Below are 18,402 nucleotides of genomic sequence, written 5' to 3'. Positions count from 1 at the left end.
GATATTCTTATCAGTGAGTAGATACAGACTTCTGTTTCACTGGCTTGTTTTACAAAAAACATGCACTTAAAGCCCTTCCATTATTCAAGTACCTTGTAAAGGAAGTAAGCATAGACTAAAGCTGAAACAGCAGAGTCCAGACCACAGTCTCTATCTCCAAGTACAGCGTGAACACGAGGTAGCTCATTTCTTTTAATCTGAAAAGATATTAACAAATTAACAGGATATGAACAAGTCCAGTGTTTATATTTACACAGGAAATGCAATGTGCCTAATAGACAACCATTGAATAATTGATTAATCAATATATTTGACGAGATCAAATAAATATTTATCAATTGCATAGAATATGAATAAAGGATGGAAAAAACAAATAAATGTAGACAGTTTATTATTCAGTTATCTAAATAATCCAAAGAATAAATGATTTTATACTTAATTGATAACCACATTTATCAACAAGGGAAAATCTATGTTTTGCTGAATTAGATACTTTCCAATATGATGTAACTGCGCAGATTCCGGCTTGTCACAGATAAACTGATAAAAATGTAACATGTGGATATATAGAAACATAGAAATTAGGTGCAGGAGTAGGCCATTCGGCCCTTCGAGCCTGCACCGCCATTCAATATGATCATGGCTGATCATCCAACTCAGTATCCCGTACCTGCCTTCTCTCCATACCCCCTGATCCCCTTAGCCACAAGGGCCAACATCTAACTCCCCCTTACATATAGCCAATGAACTGGCCTCAACTACCCTCTGTGGCAGAGAGTTCCAGAGATTCACCACTCTCTGTGTGAAAAAAAAGTTCTTCTCATCTCGGTTTTAAAGGATTTCCCCCTTATGGCCCACATTGTTATATCTCTGCAGCATCTCAATGTTCTCACACCACCTCCTATTTCTAAACTACCTCCTACCCACAGCAATACAAGTCAGAACAAAACATCAAATACAACTAGTATGCTGATAACACTCAGGACTCTCAAAAAAATCTCTGCAGTACTCTATGTACCAGGAATACACCATCAAGATGGGGTTATATCCATCACTAACATTGCCTAATCCCCCTCTGCAATACCATCTACTGCTGAAACTATTCTTCAGTCAATTGATTTCTTGAGATTTTGCTTCCCCAAAGCTTTTAGCCAACTCCTATTGGAGGCGTATGGTGAGGTACAGGGATTAAGTTACCAAAATAGTAATCTGGAGATCTGGGTCATGATGATTATGATACAATACAAATTTATTCGACACATGCACCAACAAAGGCACAGTGAAGTGAATTTGCCATGCAGCGATACAGTTGAAAAAACACGCAGTACACAATAGAATTCAGCACAAACATCCATAAACAAAATTACTGAAACGAAGCACAAACTCTCATGACACATACAGAATACAAACCCTCAAGGCACAAAGCGATCATTCTCTGTTTTAGAGATAATGTGTCTGATTCCCAGACTCGGGATTCCTCAGCGAGCATTCGTCCTAATTTCAGTCAGGCCACAAGTCAATTTTCCATGATCACACGCAGTGCTTCTCCTCTAAACTCAATTATTCTGATCCCAGAAATGTTCCATCCTAAAATAAACCCATACCCATTATTCTGGATAAATGGAGACTCAACCTCCCCTTGCAGAATATACAGGCTTTGTTCTTTCAACAACACACTTCACCTGGAGTTAGCTATTCCTTGCTCCCCTCACAAGACACAGGGGGCTGGTTTCTCACCTGCAAGAGTCAAAGTAATACTTATGGAGAATGGAAGGACCTCCTACACATGGTTTCACAAACAGTAGACTTGTCCTTAATTAATTCCCTTCTTGTCCTGTACTTCCCTTAGCCAGTAAAACTAATAATCCTGAGCTCCAATCTCAACAAGCGAGCTGTAGAATTACCAATTATTAACCATTGTTACCAATCAAGAATGTTTAAAATAAAGTAATTAATAATAAAACATAGAACAGTACAGCACAAGAACAGATCCTTTGGTCTGCAATGTCTGTCAATAAGATATTTGTCAATGTCAATAATATGTATATGTCAATGTCAATAAGTATAATGTCAATAAGATATTTGCCTGCACATAATCTACATTCCCTGCAGATCAACGTACCCACCTAACAGTCCCTTAGATGCTATTATAGTATCTACCTCTGGCACTAACGTTCCAGGCACTAAACACCCTCAGCTTTTTAAAACAAAAACTTGCCCTGCACATCTTCTTTAAGCTTTGTTTCTCTCACCTTAAAGCTATGCCCTCTAGTATTATATTTTTTCCATCCTGAGAAACAGGTTCAAAGTGTTTACCCTGTCAATGCTTCCCATAATTTTATATATTTCGATCAGGTCTCCAAGCAAACCTCCAGTATTTCAGAGGAAACAATTCAAGTCTGTCCAACTTAGCCATGTAGCTAATAACCCCAAACACAGGCATTATTCAAGTGGACCTCCTTTGCAAAGCCTCCACATCTTTTCTGTAATGGGGCGACCAAAACTGCAGCTAATACTCCAAATGCAGCTGAACCAAAGTCCGATAAAGCTGTATTATGACTGCCTGACTCTCATCTTAATGCACCAACCATTGAAGGTAAGCAGATCAAATGCTTTCTTTATCAGACTATCCACTTGTGTTGCCAGTTTCAGGGAGTTCTTGGACCTCAAGATCCCCTTGTACATCAATGCTGTTAGGGAATCATGCCATTAAAAACCAGGCAGAAAAGTGAAATGCTTGGATAGAGTGGATGTGGAGAAGATGTTTCCACTAGTGGGAGAGTCTCAGACCTCATAGCCTCAGAATTAAAGGACGTTCTTTATAGGAAGGAGATGAGGAGAAATGTATTTAGTCAGAAGATGGTGAAACATTATTTGCCACAGAAGGTTCTGGAGGCCATCAGTGGATATTTTTAAGACAGAGATAGATAGATTCTTAATTAGTATTGTTCCCGATGTTAGGGAGTTTCAGGACAAGGGGTCACAGCTTAAGGATAAAGGGAAAATCCTTTAAAACCGAGATGAGAAGAACTTTTTTCACACAGAGAGTGGTGAATCTCTGGAACTCTCTGCCACAGAGGGTAGTTGAGGCCATTTCATTGGCTATATTTAAGAGGGAGTTAGATGTGGCCCTTGTGGCTAAGGGGATCAGAGGGTATGGAGAGAAGGCAGGTACGGGATACGGAGTTTGGAGAGCAGCCATGATCATATTGAAGCATCGAAGGGATCCACCATCTATGAATTGCTATGATTGAATGGCGGAGTAGACTTGATGGGCTGAATGGTCTAATCTACTCTTATTCCTTATGATCTTAAGACCTTATCAATTGCATATTTTTCCCTTGCATTTGACCTCCCAAAATGCAACACCTAACACTTGCTTTGATAAAACCCAATCTGTCATTTTTCTGCCCATTTCTAAAGCTGATCTATATCATTTTTCCTAAGGAAAATTGACGAGTTACTAGGGAAATTGACGAGGGTAAAGCAGTGGATGTTGTCTATAATGACTTTAGTAAGGCCTTTGACAAGGTTCCTCATGGAAGGTTGGTTAAGAAGGTTCAACTGTTGGGTATAAATGCAGGAATAGCAAGATGGATTCAACAGTGGCTGAATGGGAGAAGCCAGAGGGTAATGGTGGATGGCTGTTTATCGGGTTGGAGGCAGGTGACTAGTGGGGTGCCTCAGGGATCTGTGTTGGGTCCTTTGTTGTTTGTCTACAATGATCTGGATGAAGTGTGGTAAATTGGATTAGTATAGTATCAGATGATACCAAATAGGGGGTGTTGTGGATAATGGATTTCCAAAGTCTACAGAGTGATTTAGGCCATTTGGAAAAATGGGCTGAAAGAAACTGATAAATGTGAGGTGCTACACTTGGCAGGACAAATCAAAATAGGACGTACATGGTAAATGGTAGGGAATTGAAGAATACAGGTGAACAGAGGGATCTGGGTATAACCGTCATAGTTCCTTGACAACTCATATTTGGTAAAGAAAGCTTTTGGTATGCTAGCCTTTATTAATCAGAGCATTGAGTATAGAAGCTGGGATGTAATCAAATTGTACAAGGCATTGGTGTGAGACCAAATCTGGAGTATGGTTATACAATTTTGGTCGCCCAATTATAGGAAGGATGTCTTCAAAATAGAGAGAGTACAGAGGAGATTTACTGGAATGTTGCCTGGGTTTCAACAACTAAGTTACAGAGATAGGTTGAATAAGTTAGGTCTTTAATCTGGAGCGCAGACGGTTCCTTAGGTCTTTTAAAATGATGAGAGGGATAGACAGAGTTGATGTGACAAGCTTTTCCCTTTGAGAATAGGGAAGATTCAAACAAGAGGACATGACTTCAGAATTAAGGGACAGAAGTTTAGGGGTAACTATGAGGGGGAACTTCTTTACTCAGAGAGTGGTAGCGGTGTGGAATGAGCTTCCAGTGGAAGTGGTGGAGGCAGGTTCATTGGTATCATTTAAAAATAAATTGGATAGGCATATGGGTGAGAAGGGAATAGAGGGTTATGGTATGAGTGCAGGCAGGTGGGACTAAGGGGAAAATAAATTTGTTCAGCATGGACTTGTAGGGCCGAGATGGCCTGTTTCCGTGCTGTAATTGTTATATGGTTATATGGTTATATGGTTATTTGATAATCTGCTACCCTGGCCATCTTCATGTCATCTGCATACTTACTAACCAACCCATCTACATTTACGTTCAAGTCAGTTATATATAATCACAAATAGTGGTTCCAGTAAAGATTCCTGCAGAACTCCACTGGTCACAAGCCCTTAGCCTGAATGTTGTGCTTCAACCACAACCCTTTTCTCTGTCAGTAAGCCAGTTATCAATCAAAATGACCAAGTCACTGTTTATCCCATGCATCTTAATCTTCTATCCAGGTCACTGATGTTCCCATCAGGATAATGAATCTGCCCTCCTTAGCTAAACTGACAATATGTGACTACAGATCCACTAATATGATTGAATTTAATTGCTAGCATTTCAGAATCTATGACCATAATGCTGATCTTGAAAATTGATTAAAAAAAATAAAATACTATATATTTTTATAGAACACTGATCCCTCTACATTTGCTCGATTCAATGCTTAGTCATCCATTATGTGTTTTGTGATCCTTTTCAATTAAGGTATGCAATTTCAAATAAGGAATATTCACAATTGATCAAATTTTTTCAAACATTTTCAAATCAAGAGTTTTAGTTAACCATTGCATAATTTCCAAGTTTATCATTGTACAGAACAAATCAATTGTTTGTCTTAATTAAAGCTAAGAAACTATTACATACTAACTTCCCGTTAAACGTGGAGCTGGAGAACGCCACCCGACCCGTGGAGCTGGAGACCACCGACCCGTGGAGCTGGAGAACGTCACCCGACCCGTGGAGCTGGAGAACGCCAGGTAAGCCCCGGGGCTGGAGACCATCAGCAGAGCCGCGGGGCTGAAGACCGCCTGCGGAGTAACGCAGACGCGGAGCAACGGAGCAGCAGAACACCAGCGCGCACCAAGCCAGCTCGGCCCACCAGAAGCACCAACAGACGGCGACGCGTATGAAAACACCGCCGGGGACGCAGAGGTGGGTTAAAGGCCAGGTTAGAGCTAGCCCCACACAGGGCAGTGATTCCTAGCCTTTTCCTCGCCAACGTGCGCTCACTGGCAAACAAAACGGATGAACTCCGGCTAAGGATCACCACCCACAACTGGATCAAGGACTGCAACATCCTGATCTTCACGGAAACTTGGCTCAACACTGACGTTCCTGACAGCGCCATCCAGCTATCGGGGCGTCATTTACTCCGAGCGGACAGGACATCAGACTCTGGTAAGACCAGAGGGGGGGGGGGGGGGGGGGGTCTGTGCATTTATGTAAACAAAGCATGGTGCACGGACTCCACCATCATCGAGAGTCACTGCTCAGCTAACCTCGAGTTCCTCTTGGTTAAATGCAGACCGTTCTATCTGCCCAGAGAGCTCACCTCCACTGTTGTGACTGCAGCCTATATCCCTCCTGATGCTAATGCCAAGCTTGCAATGAAAGAGCTGCATACTGCCATTAGCAAACAACAGACTCACAACCCTGAGGCAGCCTTCATTGTTGCGGGTGACTTCAATCACTCTAACCTGAAGACTGTACTCCCCAAATTCCACCAACATGTATCCTTCCCCACTAGAGTAGACAAGACACTGGACAAAGTCTACACCAACATGGCTGAAGCTTACAAAGCCATCCCCCTCCCCCACCTTGGTCAGTCTGATCACGTCTCATTGTTCCTGCTCCCTAAGTACTCCCCACTCATCAGACGGGTTAAACCAACTGTGAGGATAGTTAAAGTCTGGTCAGAGGAAGCGGACTTCACACTTCAGCAGTGTTTTGGAAACACTGACTGGAAGGCGTTTGCAGCCCAGGCCACCCTCGACTCCCACACGGACATTGATTCCTACACATCCTCAGTTCTGGATTTTATAAACTCCACCATCAATAGTGTCACCTCCCTCAAACAGGTGACCATATACCCGAATCAGAAGCCATGGATGAACAGCGAGGTCAGGCTACTGCTGAAAGCACGGGACACCGCTTTCAGGTCAGGCGATGCTCGAGCCTACAGTTCATCCAGGGCTAACCTGAAGAGGGGCATCAGGAAGGCCAAGCACTGCCATAAGCTCAGGATTGAGGAGCACTTCTACAACAACTCCGACCCCCGACGCATGTGGCAAGGCATCCAGGCCATCACGGACTACAGACCCACCAACATCACCTCCACATCCAGCGACGCCTCCTTCCTTGAGGAGCTTAATCACTTCTATGGCCGCTTCGACAGGGACAATCTAGAGACAGCCATCAAGGCTGTGCTACCTGCCGATCACCAACCCCTCACACTCACCCCCTACGACGTGTACGTGGCACTGAGTAGGACTAATGCACATAAGGCTGCTGGCCCTGACGGCATCCCCGGGCGCGTGCTCAGGGCCTGTGCTGCGCAGCTGACAGACGTCTGGACTGACATCTTCAACCTGTCACTTGCCCAAGCAGTTGTCCCCACTTGCCTTAAAACCACCTCCATCGTGCCAGTGCCAAAACACTCCACTGCGGCAAGCCTCAACGACTTCCGCCCAGTTGCACTTACCCCCATCATCACCAAGTGCTTCGAGAGGCTGGTCCTGGCACACCTCAAAAGCTGCCTACCCCCCACACTGGATCCCTATCAGTTTGCCTACTGCAAGAACAGGAGTACGGAGGATGCCATCTCAACGGCACCACTCCGCCCTCTCCCACCTCGACAACAGAGACACTTACGTAAGAATGCTGTTCATCGATTACAGCTCAGCATTCAACACCATTATACCATCAAAACTGATCACCAAACTCGGTAACATGGGCATCTGCCCCTCCCTCTGCAACTGGATACTGGACTTTCTAACCAACAGACCCCAGTCTGTGAGGTTAGACAAGCACACCTCTTCAACCCTCACCCTGAACACCGGCGTTCCACAGGGCTGTGTGCTGAGCCCCCTCCTCTACTCCCTCTTCACCTATGACTGCACACCTGTACATGGTACTAACACCATCATCAAGTATGCAGATGATACAACGGTGATTGGCCTCATCAGCAACAACGATGAGCTGGCCTACAGGGAGGAGGTCCAGCACTTAGCAGCATGGTGCGCTGACAACAACCTGGCCCTTACCTCCAAGAAGACCAAGGAGCTCATTGTAGACTTCAGGAAGTCCAGAGGCGGCACGCACACCCCCATCCACATTAACGGGACGGAGGTGGAACGTGTTTCTAGCTTCAGGTTCCTGGGAGTCAACATCTCCGATGACCTCTCTTGGACCCACAATACCTCTACTCTGATCAAGAAGGCTCATCAGCGTCTCTTCTTCCTGAGGAGACTGAAGAACGTCCATCTGTCTCCTCAGATCCTGGTGAACTTCTACCGCTGCACCATCGAGAGCATCCTTACCAACTGCATCACAGTATGGTATGGCAACTGCTCTGTCTCCGACCGGAAGGCATTGCAGAGGGTGGTGAAAATTGCCCAACGCATCACCGGTTCCTCGCTCCCCTCCATTGAGTTTGTCCAAAGCAAGCACTGTCTGCGGAGGGCGCTCAGCATCGCCAAGGACTGCTCTCACCCCAAGCATGGACTGTTTACCCTCCTACCATCCGGGAGGCGCTACAGGTCTCTGCGTTGCCGAACCAGCAGGTCGAGGAACAGCTTCTTTCCGGCGGCTGTCACTCTACTCAACAACGTACCTCGGTGACTGCCAATCACCACCCCCCCCCCGGACACTTATTATTATTTATTCAAATCGTTCGCTATGTCGCTCTTCCAGGGCGATGCTAAATGCATTTTGTTGTCTCTGTACTGTACACTGACAATGACAATTAAAATTGAATCTGAATCTGAATCTTCCCACCAGTTGCTACAAGTGGGTGGGTGTGTAATTGTGCGTACTGAGAAATATTAGCATTTCTATCAGTAAAATTTTGCTTTTGCCAAATAACACAAAGGGAGGGTGCATGGTTGGGAGATGTCAATAATAAGCATATTGTATTCATATTTTCAAAACGGGGGGGGCCGGGGGGGGGGAGTAGGGTTAGAAGGGTTAGAATTGATTTGCCAATTACATAAGCCCAAAGTATCAACTTTAAGGTTAAAACCAATCCATAGCAAAACTCTTCACAATAAAATCTTAATTGATTTGATATCAATGTATGAAACTATTATCATCTAACAAACGTAGAGCAATGCCAGACATAAAACAAATGGGTCATGAGCATCAGATAATTATTTACATTGAGAAATAACATCAGAAAGTGATAGGAATACTCGGCAAGTCAGTCTGGATCTGGGAGAGAGAAGTTAATGTTTCCGATTAATGCCCCACTCTCAGATTTTGGTGCACTTTTAAATCTGCTTCTCTCTCTCTCTCAACAATCTGTCAGACATGCTGTATATTTTGAGTATTTTGGTTATTTTCCCCAATTTCCAGCCGTTTCTTTCCTTTTATTGATAAAATACAGCATAAAAATGCGACTGATAAGGAAACTCTTTGGAACCAGATCTCCTGCAGTAATTGTAAAGGTTGTTCACTTACACAGATACTCTGAGCACAGTTTTGTGGCTTATGGTTTTAGCTGTTCCACTGTTAACAATGTCTTGAATTAAAGTCCAAAAACAGTCCACAAATAGCTCAGGGATTTGGAGAGTCCATAAGCACAGTAAGTAATGGGCCTGTCCCACTTACGCAATTTTTAGGCGACTGTCATAGTTGTAGCACGTCGCCGAAAAAAACAGCGACTGGACTAACGGGTCTGTCCCATTTAGGTGATTTTTTAGGTGACTGCCGGCGAATACGACAATGGAATTCAACGAAGTCAGCACTAGTCATACAACCTATGTAACCTGGCGACAAGCTAGGACATCCTGGCGACAACCTACGTTAACGTACCCACAACCTATGACAGCACCTACGTCAAGCTACGCTCATTGGCGTCAAAACCACAGTCGCCACTGTCACAGAAATGTTTTCAACATGTTGAAAATCCAGCGGCAACCCGAAAGACGCCATGACTCTTTGGGTGACTGAGGAAGCTACTCACGACACCTCGGTGACCCCGGCGACCATGTGGCAACAGCTCAGTCGCCTAAAAAAATTATGGCTTAATCAAAATGATACAGAGCGAACACCGTGATCAGTTTTGATGGTGATCCATAAGATAAACCAGATTTTTGATGCAATAATCTCAATCAGGAGACAGCACTATCCATCTTAAATAACGAAGACAAAAATATTCCACCTAATCTTAATGAAATAATACTCTTTTTCTAATCTTGTAATAGGATAGGTTAATAGCTCGCTGGGAGAGGGGTTTATAAAGTCTTTTAAGGACACGATTCTGTTGAGCTGATATCAATGTTCAGTTTTGGGGATTGCAGAAGATTTGAAGATCAAAACTTTCACAGCACTACTTTAAACTTGGGCAAGCAGAAAAAAGTTACTCAATAAGGTACTGTGCAATCCACCAGTAGCTTTCGAGAAACAGTATTGTTTCATACTGAGCTTACATTTTTAATAAAAAATAAAAATCACATTATCAAAACCAGTTAACTTACAGTCAGATCTATCCCAGTGATATAGTGCAATCATTCAGCTGGATGCTGCATAAACAACATAGAAACATAGAAATTAGGTGCAGGAGTAGGCCATTCGGCCCTTCGAGCCTGCACCGCCATTCAATATGATCATGGCTGATCATCCAACTCAGTATCCCGTACCTGCCTTCTCTCCACACCCTCTGATCCTCTTAGCCACAAGGGCCACATCTAACTCCCTCTTAAATATAACTAATGAACTGGCCTCAACTACCCTCAGTGGCAGAGAGTTCCAGAGATTCACCACTCTCTGTGTGAAAAATGTTTTTCTCATCTCGGTTTTAAAGGATTTCCCCTTATCTTAAGCTGTGACCCCTTGTCCTGGACTTCCCCAACATCGGGAACAATCTTCCTGCATCTAGCCTGTCCAACCCCTTAAGAATTTTGTAAGTTTCTATAAGATCCCCCTCTCAATCTCCTAAATTCTAGAGAGTATAAACCAAGTCTATCCAGTCTTTCTTCATAAGACAGTCTGACATCCCAGGAATCAGTCTGGTGAGCCTTCTCTGCACTCCCTCTATGGCAATAATGTCCTTCCTCAGATTTGGAAACCAAAACTGTACGCAATACTCCAGGTGTGGTCTCACTAAGACCCTGTACAACTGCAGTAGAACCTCCCTGCTCCTATACTCAAATCCTTTTGCTATGAATGCTAACATACCATTCACCTTCTTCACTGCCTGCTGCACCTGCATGCCTACCTTCAATGACTGGTGTACCATGACACCCAGGTCTGGCTGCATCTCCCCTTTTCCTAATCGGCCACCATTTAGATAATAGACTGCTTTCCTGTTTTTGCCACCAAAATGGATAACCTCACATTTATCCACATTATACTGCATCTGCCAAACATTTGCCCACTCACCCAGCCTATCCAAGTCACCTTGCAGTCTCCTAGCATCCTCCTCACAGCTAACATTGCCCCCCAGCTTAGTGTCATCCGCAAACTTGGAGATATTGCCTTCAATTCCCTCATCCAGATCATTAATGTATATTGTAAATAGCTGGGGTCCCAGCACTGAGCCTTGCGGTACCCACTAGTCACTGCCCGCCATTGTGAAAAGGACCCGTTTACTCCTACTCTTTGCTTCCTGTACACCAAGGTGCAAGGCTAACATATCTGTATCAGCTGTTAGAAGCAACAAAGACTGACAATCTTTAATTATTTACAAAGGGTTGACATTCTTGTAAACGTTGACAAGTAACCTCATGTTCTGAGTCCACAGGCCAACTCTGCCCGGCTCGGCCTGTGGACTCAGGAGCTGCAGACTCTGGCAGTGGGAGGCGGCTGATCAGAAGGTCCGGGCCACTGAGGAGGAGGATGCTCACCGTCGGGGTTCGGCGTCGGCATTCCACCAGCCCAGCGTGAGGGCCTGAACATCGGGCCACCCGGGGCGGCGACTGCGGGTGCTTGGAAGGCCCCGTCCACGGATGAACACGGAGGGGAGGCTGGCTGGACTATGGTGCCATCCTCACCTTGGTGCCATTTATGTTATGTTGTGTCGTGGACTTCTGTATTTGTGCTTTTTTTACATTTTAATTCAATTTCAATTTTATTTTTAATATGTTTTATTATTTATTTATTATTTATTTTTATTATTTCTTTGTGATTTTTTTTATGATACTGCCTGTAAGGGAAATTCATTTATTTGTCCCAAATTGGGACAATGACAATAAATTTGAATACAATACAATACAATACAATGTTCTGTCAGGTTAAGTGTTAGGGTAGAGTAAGCATGATTTTTGCCTACGTTTTTTTTTCAGGACAACTCTGCAACATTTAGAAAGGCAATTGTTTTAGAGTGAAATTGCAACCTTTTTAATGAGTGATCAGTTTATCAGTTTATTGATCTATTTGACGTCGCAGGGTTGAAATCAAGTTTCCTCCTGGTGTGTTCTTGACGTTAACATTTTTTAAACTTTTCACTTTTTAATTATAATCTGAATTGGTTTGTGTTCATGCAATAATGGTACATAATTCTTTTTAGATTACTTAATATAAAAAATATATCTTAATATTAGCCTTCACTTTACTGGTTTGCAATATTTGCTGGGCAGTGTTCATAAAAATCGCAATTTCAAATTAGTCAGGAAATAATTTCCACTATACAACATTTTCCGTTAATTAAAAAAAAAATTCCCAGAATAAATCTAGCAATCACTGCGGCATTATCTATTGCAGCGACTGTTCTTTTGCAATCCAACCCACTGTCAGTTCAAATGACTGCCCCAAGTCAATCATTGGTGAAATCATCATATTGGTTGAACAATCAAAGACCTTTCAGAGCTTCCAGGGACAGGAAAGCTGATTAAGCACGAAGTGACATACAGTATGCTAGATTAAAAAAGTGGCAGACTTGTCGACTCATTTTTGGTAAACAACATTTAGGCTGTGGGCCGAGGAGCTTTTTTGTGCTGTTTTGTGTCCCAACCCACAGAACCACATGAAATTTTCACATATTGTGTAAAAATATTATATAAATCATCCCTGAAACTCGACAAGAACAAAACTTGGACATTTTTATTAATTACGAGAAAAAACAGAAAATGTTCAGGTATTTTTAGTCCAATCAAAGCAGGTTAAACATCGAGTCGGACGCCAGTTGGCCAATCACGCGGTTTGTTTCAGGCTAGCTAGGCAGGGAGCACACATCATGGCTGAGAGAACTTCTACTGATGCCAGTTTTACTGGAGATTCCGATGAAGGTTCTTTGTTGTTCTGTGCAATACATGTCGTGGAAACTTGCAGCAGGGTAATTAAATTTAGTGAGAAAAGCATTAAGAAGTCTGAAGAATGCGCAGCTAAGTGTATAGAAGTGGAAGAAAGTCTTGAAAGCAAACTCGCTGCTAATGTGCTGCAACACAAAGAGGACAGCCAAGTCGTGAAACCAGTGAAACATTGTGAATCAACTAGAACTGAAAGGTAAGATCTAAAGTCTGAATTTATGAAAATTAATCTGTATGGACTTTAATTAATTTAATTGCACCCTTTTATAATGTGAAAAAATGAGATTTAGAGGCCGTACATTCACTCGCTCATTCACTCAGTTGAGGGCCTAAACTATGTTTATCCATAACAAAGTAAATTAAACATTTTCACTAATGCTTGTTGTAGTCTAATTAGTCTTTAACATCTAATCTTGGAGCTGCCTGCGATCACTTACTGAGTAAAAGTGCTCTGACCACGGGGCCCAGGATAAAAGATACAAGATACATTTATTTGTCACATGTGCCAGATGGCACAGTGGAATGTGATTACCATACAGCCATACAATAAAAATGAAGAACACAACACACGATAGAGTTCAACATAAAAACATCCCCACACAGCAGAATCAGATTTTCCCCACTATGAGGGAAGGTACCAATATAATTATGGAAGGTATTCAATATAACTATGGAGAGGGTCAGAACTGGACCTAGGGTTGAGATTTTTGATTGGAGAAAGGCTAACTTTGATGAGATGCGAGATGATTTAAAAGGAGTGAACTGGGAAATTTTGTTTTATGGGAAAGATGTAGAAGAGAATTGGAGGTCATTTAAAGGGGACATTTTAAGAGTACAGAATCTTTATGTTCCTGTTCGGTTGAAAGGAAACAGTAAAATTTGGAAAGAGCCCTGGTTTTCAAGGGAAATTGGACCTCTTGTTCGGAAAAAGAGGGAGATCTACAATAATTATAGGCAGCATGAAGTAAATGAGGTGCTTGAGGAGTATAAGGAATGTAAAAAGAATCTTAAGAAAGAAATTAGAAAAGCTAAAAGAAGATATGAGGTTGCTTTGGCAAGTAAGGTTAAAGTAAATCCAAAGGGTTTCTACAGCTATATTAATAGCAAAAGGATAACGAGGGATAAAATTGGTCCATTGGAGAGACAGAGTGGACAGTTATCTGCAGAGCCAAAAGAGATGGGGGAGATATTGAACAATTTTTTTTCTTCGGTATTCACCAAGGAGAAGGATATTGAATTATGTGAGGTAAGGGAAACTAGTAGAGTAGCTATGGATACTATGAGGTTCAAATTAAAAGAAGTACTGACACTTTTGAAAAATATAAAAGTGGATAAGTCTCCAGGTCCTGACAGGATATTCCCTAGGACATTGAGGGAAGTTAGTGTAGAAATAGCCGGGGCTATGACAGAAATATTTCAAATGTCGTTAGAAACGGGAATAGTCCCCGAGGATTGGCGTACTGCGCATGTTGTTCCATTGTTTAAAAAGGGTTCTAATAGTAAACCTAGCAATTATAGACCTGTTAGTTTGACTTCAGTGGTGGGCAAATTAATGGAAAAGATACTTAGAGATAATATATATAAGCATCTAGATAAACCGGGTCTGATTAGGAACAGTCAACATGGATTTGTGCCTGGAAGGTCATGTTTGACTAATCTTCTTGAATTTTTTGAAGAGATTACTAGGGAAATTGACGAGGGTAAAGCAGTGGATGTTGTCTATATGGACTTTAGTAAGGCCTTTGACAAGGTTCCTCATGGAAGGTTGGTTAAGAAGGTTCAACTGTTGGGTATAAATGCAGGAAAAGCAAGATGGATTCAACAGTGGCTGAATGGGAGAAGCCAGAGGGTAATGGTGGATGGCTTTTTATCGAGTTGGAGGCAGGTGACTAGTGGGGTGCCTCAGGGATCTGTGTTGGGTCCTTTGTTGTTTGTCATGTACATCAATGATCTGGATGAAGGTGTGGTAAATTGGATTAGTAAGTATGCAGATGATACCAAGATAGGGGGTGTTGTGGATAATGAAGAGGATTTCCAAAGTCTACAGAGTGATTTAGGCCATTTGGAAAAATGGGCTGAAAGATGGCAGATGGAGTTTAATGCTGATAAATGTGAGGTGCTACACCTTGGCAGGACAAATCAAAATAGGACGTACATGGTAAATGGTAGGGAATTGAAGAATACAGTTGAACAGAGGGATCTGGGTATAACCGTGCATAGTTCCTTGAAGGTGGAATCTCATATAGATAGGGTGGTAAAGAAAGCTTTTGGTATGCTAGCCTTTATAAATCAGAGCATTGAGTATAGAAGCTGGGATGTAATGTTAAAATTGTACAAGGCATTGGTGAGACCAAATCTGGAGTATGGTGTACAATTTTGGTCGCCCAATCATAGGAAGGATGTCAACAAAATAGAGAGAGTACAGAGGAGATTTACTAGAATGTTGCCTGGGTTTCAACAACTAAGTTACAGAGAAAGGTTGAATAAGTTAGGTCTCTATTCCCTGGAGCGCAGAAGGTTAAGGGGGGACTTGATAGAGGTCTTTAAAATGATGAGAGGGATAGACAGAGTTGATGTGGACAAGCTTTTCCCTTTGAGAATAGGGAAGATTCAAACAAGAGGACATGACTTCAGAATTAAGGGACAGAAGTTTAGGGGTAATATGAGGGGGAACTTCTTTACTCAGAGAGTGGTAGCGGTGTGGAATGAGCTTCCAGTGGAAGTGGTGGAGGCAGGTTCATTGGTATCATTTAAAAATAAATTGGATAGGCATATGGATGAGAAGAGAATGGAGGGTTATGGTATGAGTGCAGGCAGGTGGGACTAGGGGGAAAAAAAGTTGTTCAGCACGGACTTGTAGGGCCGAGATGGCCTGTTTCCGTGCTGTAACTGTTATATGGTTATATGGTACCAAAGTCAGTCATCTTCCTCCAATGGATCTAATACTCAGGCCCGCTCGCCGGGGTGATGTAAGTCCGACGTCGGGGCTGGGGGACATCCTTAGTGGCCTGGACATCAGAGTCGGCCACCACCAGAGACCGCGACTCCCAAAGTCCGCAGGCCGCGCTGGGCAGAGATGCAACACTGGCGGCCCTCTGCAAAGGGCCCCAGGACTCCGCGATGTTGTTCGGCGCCGCCCGCGTTGGAAGCTCTACCAAACCGCAGCTCCACGATGTTGGAGCAGCGGCTCAATGCTCCGGAGCTCCAAACGGCGATCCAGGTAGGCATCGCCCGCTCCTTGGTGAATTCAGCGCTGCCCCGCCGCTGTTGCAGTTCTGGTCCGGTTCCCGCTCACCAGCAGGAAAGGCCACTCCGATCCAAGTGGTAGGCCGCGAGGGGGGCGAGGACGCGACTCGAAGAAATAGTCGCATCCCCACAAGGAAGCGACTGGGATACAGTACTTAACATAGTGAAGCCGCGGAGGGGGGGGGGGGGGGGGGGGGGGGGGGGGGGGGGGGGGGATACAGGGGGGGATACATTTCAAGGGCTACAACCCACACACCCCACACACGTAGGCAAATTATACTTAATTATATATGATTACAGTCATATTTATGTCATATGGTATAATAATATAGTTTAAATAGACTGCAACATGGAAATAGGCTGCCCATGGTGTAATATGGGCATTGGCCACTCGATGGCGCTTACTTTTCCGATCATATTTTCTAATTAGTTTAATTATTTAATGTGCAACTTTTGGCACTGATGAGTTATGACTTCCTTCTCAATTATATTTCATCTAAATCTGTGGAAAATTTCATGTGGTTCTGTGACGTGGGTCACGTTTCCAGACACATTTTTGATGCTCGGCCCACAGCCTAATTAGTATGAAGCAATCTGAGCCACAGCAACCCAGACGGTCTAATAGAGTAACAGATTTATACACCACAGAAACAGGTCTTTTTGGCCCAACTCATCCATGCCAACCAATTTGCCTACCTGAGCTAGTTCCATTTGCCTGCATTTGACAAATATTCCTCTAAACATAGTCACATATTTTTCCAAATGTATTTTAAACATTGTAACTATACCCACCTATATCACTTACCTGGCAACTCGTTTCATATACCCACCAGCTTTTGTGAAAAAACGTTGCAGCTGAAGTCAATTTTAAATCTTTTCCCGCTCATTTTAAATTGATGCCATATTTTTTTTTAAGATTGCCCTGTGCCTTGGAAAAAGTCTCTTGTTTTTTTATGTTTTACAATGCTCTCCAAGATCCTGCTATATACTGTGCAAGTCCTGCCCTGGTTTATCTTACCACTTCATATTTATCCAGGTTAAATTGCACCTGTCATTCCCTGGCCCATTTTCCCAGTTAATCATGTTGTTGTGCAGAAACAAGGAACTACAGATACGATACAATAAAACTTTATTCATCGCCGAAGGGAAATTGGTCTTCCGACAGTCACAACACACAAGGTACACAACAACTTGAAATTAAAAGTGAAACCAAAGAGAAAAAGACAAGCGACTGTTGGCTGGCTGCCGTGTGCACGGGGTCTTAACCAGAACAAACAAACAAACAAAGGCTTATCCCCCTGGGTAGAGGATTCTAAACTAGAGTGCCCCACTCCCCTCCAGGTCCCCTCCAGGTCCCCTTTTGTTCTCCCACATTCCCTCACGGCAGTCCCCCCACATCGGGCCCCCATTGTTCTTCACGGTGGTCCCCCCCATGCCGGGTCCCCATTTCTTCCCCCTCACGCTTAGAAGGTTAGAAAAAAACTCACGCAAGGATAAATAATTCCATTCCAGAAAAGAGGGGAATACTAAAGGGCCTGTTCCATGAGCATGCAACCCCTCCATGCGGCAAGCGCGATCTAACGTGGTCGCTTGAGCTGTACGGCCTCGCGGGGCCGGTCCCACTTCGATTGCCATAGTTGGGCGGAGCTGGTCCCAACATCGCGCGGGGCTCCGAAAAACTGACCATGCTCAAAATTTCACGCGGCAACGGCCTGCCAGCCCGCAGCCGCCTCGACTCCGTACGTCACGCGCGGACTTCGCTCGAACTTCATGTCACCTACTAGATCTCCGCGCAGCCCCCGCATCTGGTTTGGTCGCTCTTGCCGCATGTACGCGCATGCTCGTGGGACAGGCCCTTTATGGAGGTATTGCTAGAGATTGTCAACTGGAAAACAATATTTGAGTCCGTGGTGGTGTAATGATTGCTTGGTGTTCAGTGGAAATTCACTTCTATTAGATCAGCGGTTCTTAACCTGGGGATCATGACCCCCATGGGGGTCGTTTGGGGTATTTCTGGGGGCCATGAAGGAATCATAAATAACATATCAATTTGTTGAGCCCATTTTTAGGAACCTAACAAAGGTACATACCACACACAGTACTTTGTTCGCGTATGCGCGGACGTATACGCACATGAATTGTGTGTGTTGCGAATCATGTCTGCCGTATAGTGACGCATTTCTCAAGTTTGGTTTCACAAGCATTGTTCAAAAATCCATGGTCAAGCCACAATGTGTTATCTGCGCC

General features: G+C 43.6%; 1 protein-coding gene across 5 annotated transcripts in view; it reads right to left on the bottom strand.

The window, feature by feature from the left end:
• LOC129695762 (protein prune homolog 2-like) overlaps positions 1–18,402 on the bottom strand; it is a 335,597-nt gene that overhangs the window by 269,275 nt on the left and 47,920 nt on the right. For all 5 annotated transcript variants that reach the window (XM_055633039.1, XM_055633041.1, XM_055633044.1 and 2 more), the window contains exon 2: positions 93–197. In XM_055633039.1, the coding sequence (XP_055489014.1) occupies positions 93–197 (105 nt within the window). The remainder of the gene's footprint in view (positions 1–92; positions 198–18,402) is intronic.

Source organism: Leucoraja erinacea, chromosome 3 (assembly GCF_028641065.1).
Source record: "Leucoraja erinacea ecotype New England chromosome 3, Leri_hhj_1, whole genome shotgun sequence".
NCBI lineage: Eukaryota > Metazoa > Chordata > Chondrichthyes > Rajiformes > Rajidae > Leucoraja > Leucoraja erinaceus.
This window is presented reverse-complemented; position numbering and strand designations above follow the sequence as displayed.